Source organism: Sciurus carolinensis, chromosome 17 (assembly GCF_902686445.1).
Source record: "Sciurus carolinensis chromosome 17, mSciCar1.2, whole genome shotgun sequence".
Classification (NCBI taxonomy): domain Eukaryota; kingdom Metazoa; phylum Chordata; class Mammalia; order Rodentia; family Sciuridae; genus Sciurus; species Sciurus carolinensis.
The window spans coordinates 27411757-27423894 of record NC_062229.1 but is presented as its reverse complement, the minus strand read 5'-3'; the positions used below and the strand labels follow the sequence as shown (position 1 = coordinate 27423894).

The 12138-nt window shown below is 53.6% G+C and overlaps 1 protein-coding gene across 1 annotated transcript; it reads left to right on the top strand.

Moving 5' to 3' along the window:
* Nucleotides 1–5397: 5397 nt before the first annotated feature.
* On the top strand, nucleotides 5398–12100 carry Klhl40 (kelch like family member 40). The gene is made up of 6 exons (XM_047530831.1): nucleotides 5398–6610; nucleotides 7853–8013; nucleotides 8266–8373; nucleotides 8538–8723; nucleotides 10604–10750; nucleotides 11436–12100. The coding sequence occupies exons 1-6, from the start codon at nucleotides 5453–5455 to the stop codon at nucleotides 11545–11547; spliced, it is 1872 nt and encodes a 623-aa protein (XP_047386787.1). The 5' UTR covers nucleotides 5398–5452; the 3' UTR covers nucleotides 11548–12100.
* The last annotated feature ends 38 nt before the right edge of the window (nucleotides 12101–12138 follow it).

The window sequence follows — 12138 nt, the reverse complement described above, 5'->3', positions numbered from 1 at the left end:
GCTTCTGCCCAGGTGGTACTGGTGTTTGTTGTGTCTAACTGCTTCTTCTTTTTTTTTTTTTTGCGGTACTGGGGATTGAACTCAGGGCCTTCTGCTTGCGAGGTAAGCACTCTACCAGCTGAGCTATCTCCCCAGCCCTAACTGCTTCTTAAGGTAGCTTAAAACCAGTCCTCCTGTTTTCAGCCTTCTGCATTTTCAGAGTCTGGTGCTGCCGACTCTGGATCTGTTCTGGGGGTTCTCAGCAATGCAAGGGTTGCACCTGGGTTTCCGTTGATGCTGAGGGTTGCTTTCTCGGGTACTCAGCTGCTCTTCACAAATCACTTGCTTTCCAAAGTCCACAGTATGTTGTTAGTTAGTAATTCCAGGTAGTTCATATTAGATATTTTTTCTTTTGATTCCTCTACATGAATTGTAGTGAGGTTTCAGGAGGAAGCAAAAGAAATGTGTGTATTTAATCTGCCATCATTAACTAGACTTGCTTCACTTCTGCTATCAGATGAGAGCTTAGGACAGAAGCAGTGTTGAGTAGGTTCCATGAAAATGAGTAAGGTATTACAGCCATGAACGGAGGATGGCAAGTTTGAGGTCAGCCTGGGAAACTTAGTGAGACCCTGGAAATAAAAAAATAACATTAAAACAAAAGGGCTGGGGTCGTAGCTCTGTGGTAGAGCACTCACCTACATGTGCAAGGTCCTGGGTTCAACCCTCACTTAAGAAAAGAAAAGAAGAGAGAGAAAAGAAAAGAAAAGAAGAGAAAAGAAAAGTCAAGGATTTATTAGCAACCTCCAAGCATCTCTAAGGTAGGTCTGATTACCCCCCATTCCAGCCCTGCTGCCTCTTGCAGTAGCCATACCCATCTTGCCTTTGGCACTATGAGTTACCGGTTGGCCTCTGCCACCTCTAAGATCTCACCCTGATCCCTGAGTACAGGGAGGCATTTCAAAGGCAGAGGCTTCCACCCACACCCTTGGCCATCATAGCACATGTCAAAGTTGTCAGCATTTCTTATCAACACATTCCTCAAAGTCGGGCAAAAGTGTGCTCTGAGCCCTCCAACAACACATGATGAATGAGGGTGAGGCACATGATAAATCCTCGTTGACATTCCTATCTCCCTGGGTCTTCAGATCCCTTTGTCCATGTGACATGAAAGCATTTCTTGCAGCACACCTTTAGTCCAGATGTCAGCAGAGTTGCAAGCAGGCCATTAGGAACACTCTCAGCTGCTCAACTTCACCCTCCAGTGCCTGTTGCTTGGAAGACTCCTGAAGTGAATTTCTAGATCTTACAGCCTTCTCAGCAGCAGACCATACAATCCTCACTGGCTGGTTCAGGATTACAAGATGATAGAATCTTCAAGAGAGTCCAAGAGTCAGGCAGGTAAGCCACCTAGCCAGATCTCATCCAGTGGGGAAAGACCCCACAGGTTGTGCCATGGACAGTGCAGAGTGAACTCCAGCAGTACTAATGGTGCTATGCCTCAACCATCTTTGCCAAAATGTGGATTCTGAATTGAAGTGGGGGTTCATTTGAGAGTTGGAGCTCAGGCGCATATTGGTGTTCCTAGGGAAGCTGGGAAAACAAGTTATGGCTTTTACCTCAGTAAGAAGGCCTGCTGGTGCAGGAACTGCCTAAAACAGGGGAAGACTGTTCAGAAGACCAAGGAGGCCACCTCATGTGACAAATGTCTGCTGCATGGGCCATACAGCCGGACTACTCAAGTGCATCCTTAACAGTATTTACTTACTATAATGAAATACCAGAGACAGCCTACTTAGGAAGAAGATAGGTTTACTTAGCTCACAGTCTCAGAGGTCCAAGGGCATGGTGCCAGCATCGGCTCAGTTCTGGTGAGGGCCCTCTCAGCTGCATCTCATCATGGTGGATGGTAATGGTGGGAGTGAGTGTAGGAGTAAGTGATCACAAGCAGAAAGCCAGAGAGCTGGGTGGGGTCAGGGGCAGGCTTTTATGACAACCCCTGAGAACCATCTGAATCCCTCCCCAGGGCAGTGACCCTGACAGCCTAAGAATCTCCAACGAGGCTCCACCTCTTAAAGGTCCACCACTACACTGAGGAGCAAGCCTCTAACACAGCCTTTAGGAGGACATATAACATCCAAACCACAGCAACGACTTGACAGCTACTGAAGCAGGGTGACAGGTATACAAGAGGTCAGAATATCATTCTCTACTTTTATATGTTTCTGCATTTTCTATAGTTATAATCTAAAGTAAACAGTGGCTCCCCATTTCATTCATGGAAAAACCAAAGTCTTTACAGTGGTCCACAAGGCCCTTGTTTTTTGGTTTTTTTTTTAATTTTTTTTTAAGTTGTTGAATTTTTTTTTTAGTTGTTGATGGATCCTTTAATTAACTAATTTATATGCAGTTCTGAGAATTGAACCCAGTGCCTCACACATGCTAGGTAAGTGCTCTACCACTGAGCCACAACCCCAGCCCTATAGCCCTTGTTTTAGTCATATTTTTCCCTGCTGTGACTAAAAGATCCTACCAGAACAATTTTCTTTTTTTGGGGGGGGTGGGGTGGGGTGGGGATGGTACCAGGGATTGAACTCAGGCGCACTCGACCAATGAGCCACATCCCTATTTTGTATTTTATTTAGAGACAGGGTCTCATTGAGTTGCTTAGCACCTCGCTTTTGCTGAGGCTGGCTTTGGACTCGTGATCCTCCCGCCTCAGCCTCCTGAGCTGCTGGGATTACAGACGTGCGCTACTGCGCCTGATTGGACCAGAACAATTTTAGAGGAGGAAAAGTTTATTAGAGGGCTCACGGTTTCAGAGGTCTTAATCCATAGAAGGTTGGCTCCCTTCCTCGGGGCTCGAGGTGAGGCAGAACATCATGGAGGAAGAGTGTGGTCGAGGGAAATGGTTTGCATGATGATCAGGAAGCAGAGACTCCACTCTCCAGATACAAAATACATACCCCAAAGCCAAACCCTCAATGAACCACTCCCTCCAGCCACACCCCACCTGCCTCCAGTTACCACTCAGTTAATCCCATCAGAGATTAATTCACTGATTAGGTTAAGGCTATGACCCAATCATTTCTCCTCTAAACTATCTTTCATTGTCTCATGTGTGAGCTTTTGGGGGACATCTCACATCCAAACCATAACAGGCCTACACAATGTCCCCACCCTAACCTCTTCCCTTACCTCCTCCTCCCTCCCTCCTCTGCTGCAGTCCCTCTGGTTTCCTTGATATTCCTGGAAAACACCAGCTGTTCTCCTGCCTCAGGACCTTCCTTCCCCGGCCTGGAAGCCTTTATGGTTTGAACCTAATTGAATGGAGTCCTTTCAGGGAGTCCATCCTGAGTCCTCCGTGTAAATTTCTGTGACCTCAATCTGTTGCTTCCCACGCTCCCTCCTCTGCCTCACTTTTCTCCACAGCTATCTTCATCACCCAAAGTCCTATGTCATTTTTTTATGCATTGCTGTCCCCGCTTAAGACCCATTCCCCCAAAAAGCAAGTTCCACAAAGACAGAAATTCCTGCCCAATCCATTCACTGCTGAATCCTCAACCTTGAGAACAGGGCACAGTAGGTTCTCGATGAATGAATGAGCAAGTCGTATATAAATATTCTAGTGGAATGCCTGGTAGGGAGTTAGCCCTATGGGATTCATCATTATCTAAAAATATCTCATTAAGTCATTTGATAAGTATAAATTAATTGTTTAGTCAGTACCTTCTATCCTGGGTATGTAAGAGGAAAATAAAAGTGTGATTACTGGGGATTTTTGTTAATCTTGGGAAACAGCAAGGTAGAAAGGGATTCCCACAGACTTCAGAGAGGTGGGCCAATCTGCTTCAGATCTTGGGTCAGCCATGTGGTCATTGTGTGACTTGGCTAAAGTGCTGAGCCTCTTAGGACCTAGTCTCCTCGTTGGCAGTGCTTGCTAGAAAGGCCTTGCAGTCCAAGGCTGAGTTGGGGGCTCACCGCAGGTCCCCCCTGAGTGAACCCTGGCACTTTGAACAAGGTAAAGAGGATCACCTCTAGGACCTGCTGGTGAGTGAGTGAGTGATGGTCAAATGCACTGCTCAGAAGGGACAGGCCATGACATTGCTAGGATCACAAAAGGGGAGGTGACTCAGTCCTGGCCCAGTCTGAGGTCCTCTCTCCTACCCACCCCCCCACAAGCCCGAGGTTATAAACAAGTGACTCAGAGGAATGATGGGGGAGTGCCCCATAACAGTTCATACCAGCGTCCTGAGGCTAAATTTAACCTACAGCTGCAGCCTGCGGCACTTTGGGAACAAGTTAATCTTGGTGACTGGTGTGTGTGTGTTGTAGGGCGGTGTGTGGGGGGGTGGTCAGGAGTAGGGTGGGCATTGAGACTGACTGTCCTGAGGTTCAACACTGATACCTTCGAGCATAGGTAGGGCTATAGGGGCTCTGAGGCTGGGCAGGAACAGGCCAAGGCTAGTGTGGACCAAGGAAAATGAGCCCAACAGCCAAAGTCCTGAATATTAAAGACTTAGGTGTTACTCTTTTGACACCAGAATTTCCCTAGAAGGTCAAACCCCCATAGGTCCAAACACCTAGAAGAGTAGAATCCTAGGGAAAAAAATTCTAGCATGTCTGACACCTTAGAATGTTAAAACCTTCTAATTCTGTACTCCCAGAAACACAGGACCTCAGGGCTTCCCACCCTCAGCAGGCTGGGCTGAGGCCCTTGGAGTCTAGCTCTCTACCTTCTCATTGTATGGGAGGGAAAACAAATGCTCAACAGGAAGATCGGTCCTGTCCCTGGCCCCACAGAAAAATGGTGACCTTCTTCACCCGAGGGCTGTCTTTAAAAAGGAGGATTTCAGAGTTGGGGCAGAAAAAGGAAATGGTCTTCCCATTTTATAGGTGAAATGCCACACCCAGGTTCATGGAGCAGGAAACATACTGGATCCAGGGTTTGCCAGAGTGAGATACGCTCCAGAGAGGGAGGTGGAAGCACAGAGTGTACACAGGCCCAAAGGCAAGAAGAAAGGGAGACCCTGGAAGAGGGGTTCCCATGATGCCGCCTTCTCCCCCTGAGTCAGAGCTTGAGCCACCCTCTCCCCTAGGGGAATCTCCTGACCAAGGAATCCAGAGTCAAGGTCTGACTGTGTACTTTCTGGAAATGAGGCAGAAAGGCCTTCATCTTTCCGGGAGAGCCCAAACTCTCCTCCTTTGCCCCATGAGCCCCCAGGGCTGAGTCAAGGCTGCTCCAAACACCCAACCTGTGCCCCAGGAGCCACCAGGGCTGAGTCAAGGCTGCTCCAGGAGGGGGCCTCTGCCCAGCTGTCCCCTGCGCATCATGTGCAGGAGGCCAACCGGCTCATCTTACAGGCCAGGGCCACCTCTATATATAGCCCTGTGAAGACAGCTGCGCAGTCTGAGGGCTGCCCAGCAGAAAATCAGGGGTGCAGAGAGAACCCCTGGCACTAGGGCACCCACCATGACGCTGGGCTTGGAGCAAGCGGAGGAACAGCGGTTGTACCAGCAGACGCTCCTGCAGGATGGGCTCAAGGACATGCTGGACCACGGCAAGTTCCTCGACTGTGTGGTGCGGGCGGGCGAGCGAGAATTCCCGTGCCACCGTCTGGTGCTGGCCGCCTGCAGCCCTTACTTCCGGGCGCGCTTCCTGGCTGAACCAGAGACGGCCGGCGAGCTGCGCTTGGAGGATGTGTCCCCAGACGTGGTGGCCCAGGTGCTAAACTACCTGTACACGTCGGAGATCGCGCTGGATGAGGCAAGCGTGCAGGATTTGTTTGCCGCAGCACACCGCTTCCAGATCCCGTCCATCTTCACCATCTGTGTGTCCTTCCTGCAGAAGCGCCTGTGCCTCGCCAACTGCCTGGCGGTCTTCCGCCTCGGCCTGCTGCTCGACTGCGCGCGCCTGGCGGTGGCGGCCCGCGACTTCATCTGCTCGCGCTTCACGCTGGTGTCGCGCGATGCTGACTTCCTTGGGCTTTCCGCAGATGAGCTCATAGCCATCATTTCCAGCGACGGCCTTAATGTGGAGAAGGAGGAGGCTGTGTTCGAGGCGGTGATGCGGTGGGCTGGCAGCGGTGACGCTGAGGCACAGGCAGAGCGCCAGCGCGCGCTGCCCACCGTCTTTGAGAGTGTGCGCTGCCGCCTGCTGCCGCGGGCCTTCCTGGAGAGCCGCGTGGAGCGCCACCCTCTCGTGCGTGCCCAGCCTGAGTTGCTTCGCAAGGTGCAGATGGTGAAGGATGCACACGAAGGCCGTATCACCATGCTGCGCAAGAAAAAGAAGGACAAGGGGAAGGAGGCTGCTGGGGCCAAGGAGGCTAACAAGGGCACAAATGAAGCCAAGACAGAGGAGGATGAAGAGGATGAACGTGTCCTGCCTGGGATCCTCAATGACACACTGCGCTTTGGCATGTTCCTGCAGGACCTCATCTTCATGATCAGTGAGGAGGGTGCCGTGGCCTATGACCCAGCAGCCAATGAGTGCTACTGTGCCTCCCTCTCCACCCAAATCCCCAAGAACCACGTTAGCCTGGTCACCAAGGAGAACCAGGTCTTTGTGGCTGGGGGCCTCTTCTACAACGAGGACAACAAAGAGGACCCCATGAGTGCTTACTTCCTGCAGGTGCCTGGCCAATCTTGGGAGGGACCAGCTAGTGCTGGGTTCTGGGCACTGAGGGGCAGTTTGGGGGCCCAGGAGAGGTGTGTCTACTTGAGGAATTTTACTGGGTCCAGGGTGAGATAGTAGACCAGGGATGTTTACTGACAGCCACTTGCCTAAAGATTGAAGACAGTTATAGGCAGCGACACAACTCTGGTGTCTTGGTTCCAGGTGGGTGTTAGGTTCAGGTTAGAGTATGTTGGGTGTTCTGACTCTGCACAGGGGTTGGGGTCAGGCATGGTGAGTAGGAGGAGCAAGGCCAGTGTAGGGATCCTGGGTAGGGTATTTGCATGAGGGACAGGACTTGGAGTCTGAAACACATAGTGTCCTAGATAGAGACCATCCTGCCTAATCCTCTCATTGTACAAATGAGGGAACTGAGGCTCAGGGAGGACCAGGAGAGTGGAGTGCTCAGTTCAAGTTGGGAATCTCAGAGGGCAGAAAGAAGTTCCTGGAACCTAGCAGTATAGGTTTCAGCTTTTCTAGTTGGGTGGAATTTGGAGATGGAAAGGGGAAGGTGGCAGTATTCCTAAAGATGGAAGGGACAGAGACAGGACAGCAATAGAAAGGTGAGGGGGTGAGGGGCAGCTTGGTGCCAAGGTTAAGCTGGCTGGCTTTAGCCTGGGCCTAGTCATGGGTGTGAGGGGCAGCGCCACCAGCCAGGGCAGCAGTGATGTCACTGTTTATTTTCACTGGGCCTCTGTTTGTCAATAGGAATTATTCTTCCTGCTTGATAAGGTTGTTTGGAGGTTAAACGATGTTCATAAAGTGCTCATCAGCACAGTACTCAGCTCTCAGAAAATTGTCCAGTAAAATGAACCACTAGAATCTTTATTATAAGGCTCTGGAGGTGGACAGGGCTGAAGACTGTAGATTTCAAGGGTGATTTTAAGAGGGTCGGGCTTACTTGGAAGTTTCCAGAGCAGGAGACAGGTAGGCCTCAGTGTGAGGAAGTGGCACTGGGGAAGGGCCAAGGCCACTGTCCGACCTCCCTGCTCAGTTCTGCGCCCTGGAGCCCCATCATGGTGCTGCTTCTCAGCTGCCCTCTGCCCGTTGATGGGATGGCAGAAGGGCACTGACTCAGGGACGGTCTCCGGGCCGCGTTGGCCGAGCGGGAGTGGCTCACTCCGCTCTGACCAGGGGTGGCTGGGCTGGGGCTGGGGGCGGGGCGGGAGGGCGGCGGCTGACTGGACGCCCCGCCCACAGTTTGACCACCTGGACTCGGAGTGGCTGGGGATGCCGCCGCTGCCTTCTCCACGCTGCCTCTTTGGTCTGGGAGAGGCTCTGAACTCCATCTACGTGGTCGGCGGCCGAGAGCTCAAGGACGGGGAGAGCAGCCTGGACTCGGTCCTGTGCTACGACCGGCTGTGAGCGCGGGCTGGAGAGGCCCGGGCACCGGGGAGGGGCTGTGGATGGCGGGAGTCCCAGCACAGTCACGGATTGCGGGGTGGGGCAGGGGAGACAGCCCCTGGCAGGGGCGGGTGGGTGGGACCCGGAGGCCTGGGAGTTCCAGGAATGCATCGGGTGCACCCGGAGCATGTGTTGGGTGGGAGGGTGGACGCAAAGTCAGTGCTGGGCGCACACCTGAGCCGGGAACCCGCCCCTCGCGTCCCGCCTAGGTCCTTCAAATGGGGCGAATCGGACCCTCTGCCTTACGCGGTGTATGGCCACGCTGTTCTCTCCCATATGGACCTCGTCTACGTCATTGGCGGCAAAGGCAGCGACAGGTGAGGCTGGGCCCCGGAGCGTGTCTGCTTCACCAGAGTTGTAGGTTCCAGCGAAAGCAGGACTCCCCTGAGGCTGGAGCTGTGTCCCGCTGCCCCGGGAGGCGGCCGAGGGCAGGGCGGCTCTGTTTGGGCTCCCTCCACGCACTCATCTGTCCACCCCACAGGAAGTGCCTGAACAAGATGTGCGTTTATGACCCCAAGAAGTTCGAGTGGAAGGAGCTGGCACCCATGCAGACCGCCCGCTCGCTCTTTGGGGCCACGGTCCACGATGGCCGCATTTTTGTGGCAGCGGGGGTCACCGATGCAGGACTGACCAGTTCGGCGGAGGTGTACAGCATCGCGGACGACAAGTAGGCGGTTTGCCCTTCCCCGCCCACAGTTGTGTGGCTTTGGGTCACTGGCAGTCCTCCCTGTGTCTGCCCTGGCAGGAGTCATAGCCCCAGTCTGGAGTCCCTGCTGTTGATTTTGGAACATCAACACAGTAGTCCTTCTCTGATCAGCAGAGAGGTGGCTCGGTGTATGTGGGGGAGAGCTTCCCAAGGGATAGGGCAAAGGTTATGGGCAGCCTGGTATGCAGGAGGGAGCTCCCAGGTCGGGGGACAAGGGATACTGGATTCCTCACTCAGGCAATGACCTGGTGCTAGAGAGACACGAGCTGCCTGCTAGGATGCCAAGAAAGAGAAAATGGAGCTGACCTCCCTGCTGGACTCAGGCAGCAATAGTGGGGAGAAGCGAGTTCTGGAGCTGGATAGGTGACCAGAAGGGCTGAGACACTTCATTCCGAGAGTAATGAAATGCCTCTGATGGATTTTAAACTCCATCTGTGTTTTTCTAAAATCCCTCATGGCAGTTGAGGTAGAGAGCAGATCAGGGATTTTGTAGGAGGTGGGAGGTCAGGAATGCAACTGCAGCCAGAGGTAATGGAAGCCAAAGCCTGGAACTGGGGGTGAAGTGGGGAGGGGCCCCTGGAAGACAACTTAGACCAGGGCCTCTCAGGCTGTAATGTGCACAGAAATCTCCCAGGTGACATATTAATATGCAGATTCTGAATTTCAGGTATGGGGAGGGGCCTGTATTTCTAAAGACACCTGGGTAATGCTGATGCTGCTGGTCCAGGGACCACCCTTTGAGTAGCAAGAGTTTAGGAGATGGAAGAAAGAGGGCCTAATGATGAATTGGATGTTGGGGTGAGAAAGAAATGGATGCTTTTGTGTGAGAGTTGGAGGCCATTTGTTGGGGGAACCAATGGGATTAAATAGCAAGAGTGAAGGACATGTGGATTTGAGATGCCTGCCTGAGGGTGTCCAAGAGGAGCCTGCAGGGGCAGAGAGAGGGCTGAGGTAGAGGGAGAGATTGTGGGCTCAATAGCACTGAGGGGCCAAGCTCCATAAGGAGAGGGGGTGTCCGTAGCAGGAGCTGAGGTCCAAGCCCCAGGGGATGCAAGGGGATGCACTATCTACGAGTCTGAGAAGCTGAGGCTGGAGAGGCAGGAGGTGAGGACAGTCTCTTCTGTAGTGGCAGGACACGGGCCCTGGAGTTTACAGCCCTGGGGTGGATGGGGCTTCACTGAGAACAGTTGGGAGGGTGGGGATGAAGGCCCAGATGCTGGAGCCAGGGGAGTGAGCACAGTTAGGCTGTGAGAGGAGAGGAGGGTATCTGCAGTGCAAGGGAACAGAGGCTGAAATGGCCACTGAGGAGCCAGGAGACTGTGTCCAGGGCAGTGCTGGGGGCCTGCTGGGGGCTGGGGCCTGAGTTAGCAGGTGGGAGTGAGTTCAAGAAAGAAAGAGGGAGCTGGGGTTGTGGCTCCATGGTGGAGCACTTGCCTAGCATGTGTGAGGCCCTGGGTTCAAATAAATAAAATAAAGGTCCATCGACAACTAAAAAAATATTAAAAGAAAAAAAAAAGAAAGGAAGAGAGACTTTGTGGAGATCCATGGGAGACTTCACTGGGCAAGCTGGATGGAATGACAAGGCAAGGAAGGGAAAGGGGAGGAGCAAGAGAATGGGGAAGGAAGTGAAGGCCAGAGGGGGAAGGGAGAACGGGGTCAGGATGCTGGAGGCCCAGGCAGGGGCACCAGGCAGGCACCCAAGAAAGTCGGGAAACAGGAAATTTCTCTGGGAGTGTGGGAGCCTAGGGTTCAGATTTCAAAGGGTGCAGCTGGAGCTGGGGGCACTGGGATGGCAGGGACGGGCCCCCTAGGTGATGCACCTTCTCATCCCACGACCACAGGTGGGCACCCTTTGAGGCCTTCCCACAGGAGCGCAGCTCACTCAGCCTGGTCAGCCTGGTGGGCACCCTCTATGCCATTGGTGGTTTTGCCACGCTGGAGACGGAGTCTGGAGAGTTGGTCCCCACAGAGCTCAACGACATTTGGAGGTGAGCCCAGCCCCAAGGAGGCAAGGGGAAATTCTGAGCAAGGCTGATCTTCCACAGCCTGGCAAGCTCATCTGTGGGCAAAGCTGATCCCTGTTCTAGGGGAAGGAATAACAAACACACCCCACTCGGCCCATTCCTCACCAGTTTGGGTTTGCACACGTGGGCACCATGCCCCACTGAGGAGCTTCAGCTGTGTTGCAGATGGGAGCTGACCCCAGGCTTAGGGTACAGACCCACAGACACAGGGCCCAGGCAGCAGCCAGGCTTCCCACCTCCCTGTCTTCTGGGTGCTTGACCTGGAGGAGAGTGAGGCCAGGACTGGGAAGTAGCTGGACCCCAGCTTCTCAGCCATTGCTTCCCATGGCTGGTCTTTCATGGGGGCAGGTGGAAGCGGCCTCAGTCACCTGGGGCATACCTGAAACTTCAGTCACCCTGGTGCTGCAGGTGGCCTCTGGGGAGTAGTGCCGCTGGGGGTGTGGGGTGTGAGGGACTTCTGGGATGTTGAATATGGAAACTATCAAGAGAACAGGATGGGTGCGTGCATGGGGGCAGAGAGATAGGCCTGGGGCTGGGGGGCACTTCCTGGAGTGGGTGTGGTGCGCCCAGCCAACCTCCCTGCTGGGTCCCACTTTGGACTCAGCTGAGGAAGCTCTTCACCCTTGTCCCTGCTCTTCCCCCGCCCCAGATATAACGAGGAGGAGAAGAAGTGGGAGGGCGTCCTGCGGGAGATCGCCTACGCAGCCGGCGCCACCTTCCTGCCTGTGCGGCTCAACGTGCTCCGCCTGACTAAGATGTGACCAGCCCAGAGGGACCTAACTAAGAACCCCTCCCATCCCACAGCCCTCACAGCCTGACACTGGGGTTCCAGGGAGGAGGCTGGGAGAGGCGAGAGCCCACCTAGCTCCCATTGTGGTGCCTGAGAGGCTGCTTCAGCCAGAGAAGGGCTGTCACTGCTCAGTGCCAGCCTTTCAGGCAGGGATGAGAAACTCAGGGCCCCGCCATATTTCCCATGGGTTCTCTTGGTTCATAAGCCAGAAGCACAGGTGGGTATCCATGGCTGTGTCCTGGCCGTGCCCCAGTGTGGCCATGTGTGCCAGTAAAGTCCCCCACAGGACTCAGGCTCCTCATCCATCAGGTGGGTGAGTGTCCCCATCAAGCACACCTGCAGTGTGGGTAAGTCTCCTTCTTCAAGAAGAATAAAATACCTTCTAAGCAAGTAGTTCAGGGTCTGAAATCAGGTTCTCCAAGAGTCAATAATCAGGTGGTTTGAAGTTTCCGGCCTTATATTCTGCTGTTGGGTTGTCAAAGTGGGAGGTCTTCCCTTCATGTGCTGTCCCTTCCACACTGTATGTGATGCTGTCCCTTCCACACTGTATGTGATGCTGTCC

Bases quoted from the DNA above. Each gene is read 5' to 3' on its own strand.
- Klhl40 (XM_047530831.1), top strand. From the start codon at position 5,453: ATGACGCTGGGCTTGGAGCAAGCGGAGGAACAGCGGTTGTACCAGCAG. The intron at 6,611-7,852 runs GTGCCTGGCCAA...CCCCGCCCACAG, and splicing joins TGAGTGCTTACTTCCTGCAG to TTTGACCACCTGGACTCGGA. The intron at 8,724-10,603 runs GTAGGCGGTTTG...CCACGACCACAG, and splicing joins TACAGCATCGCGGACGACAA to GTGGGCACCCTTTGAGGCCT.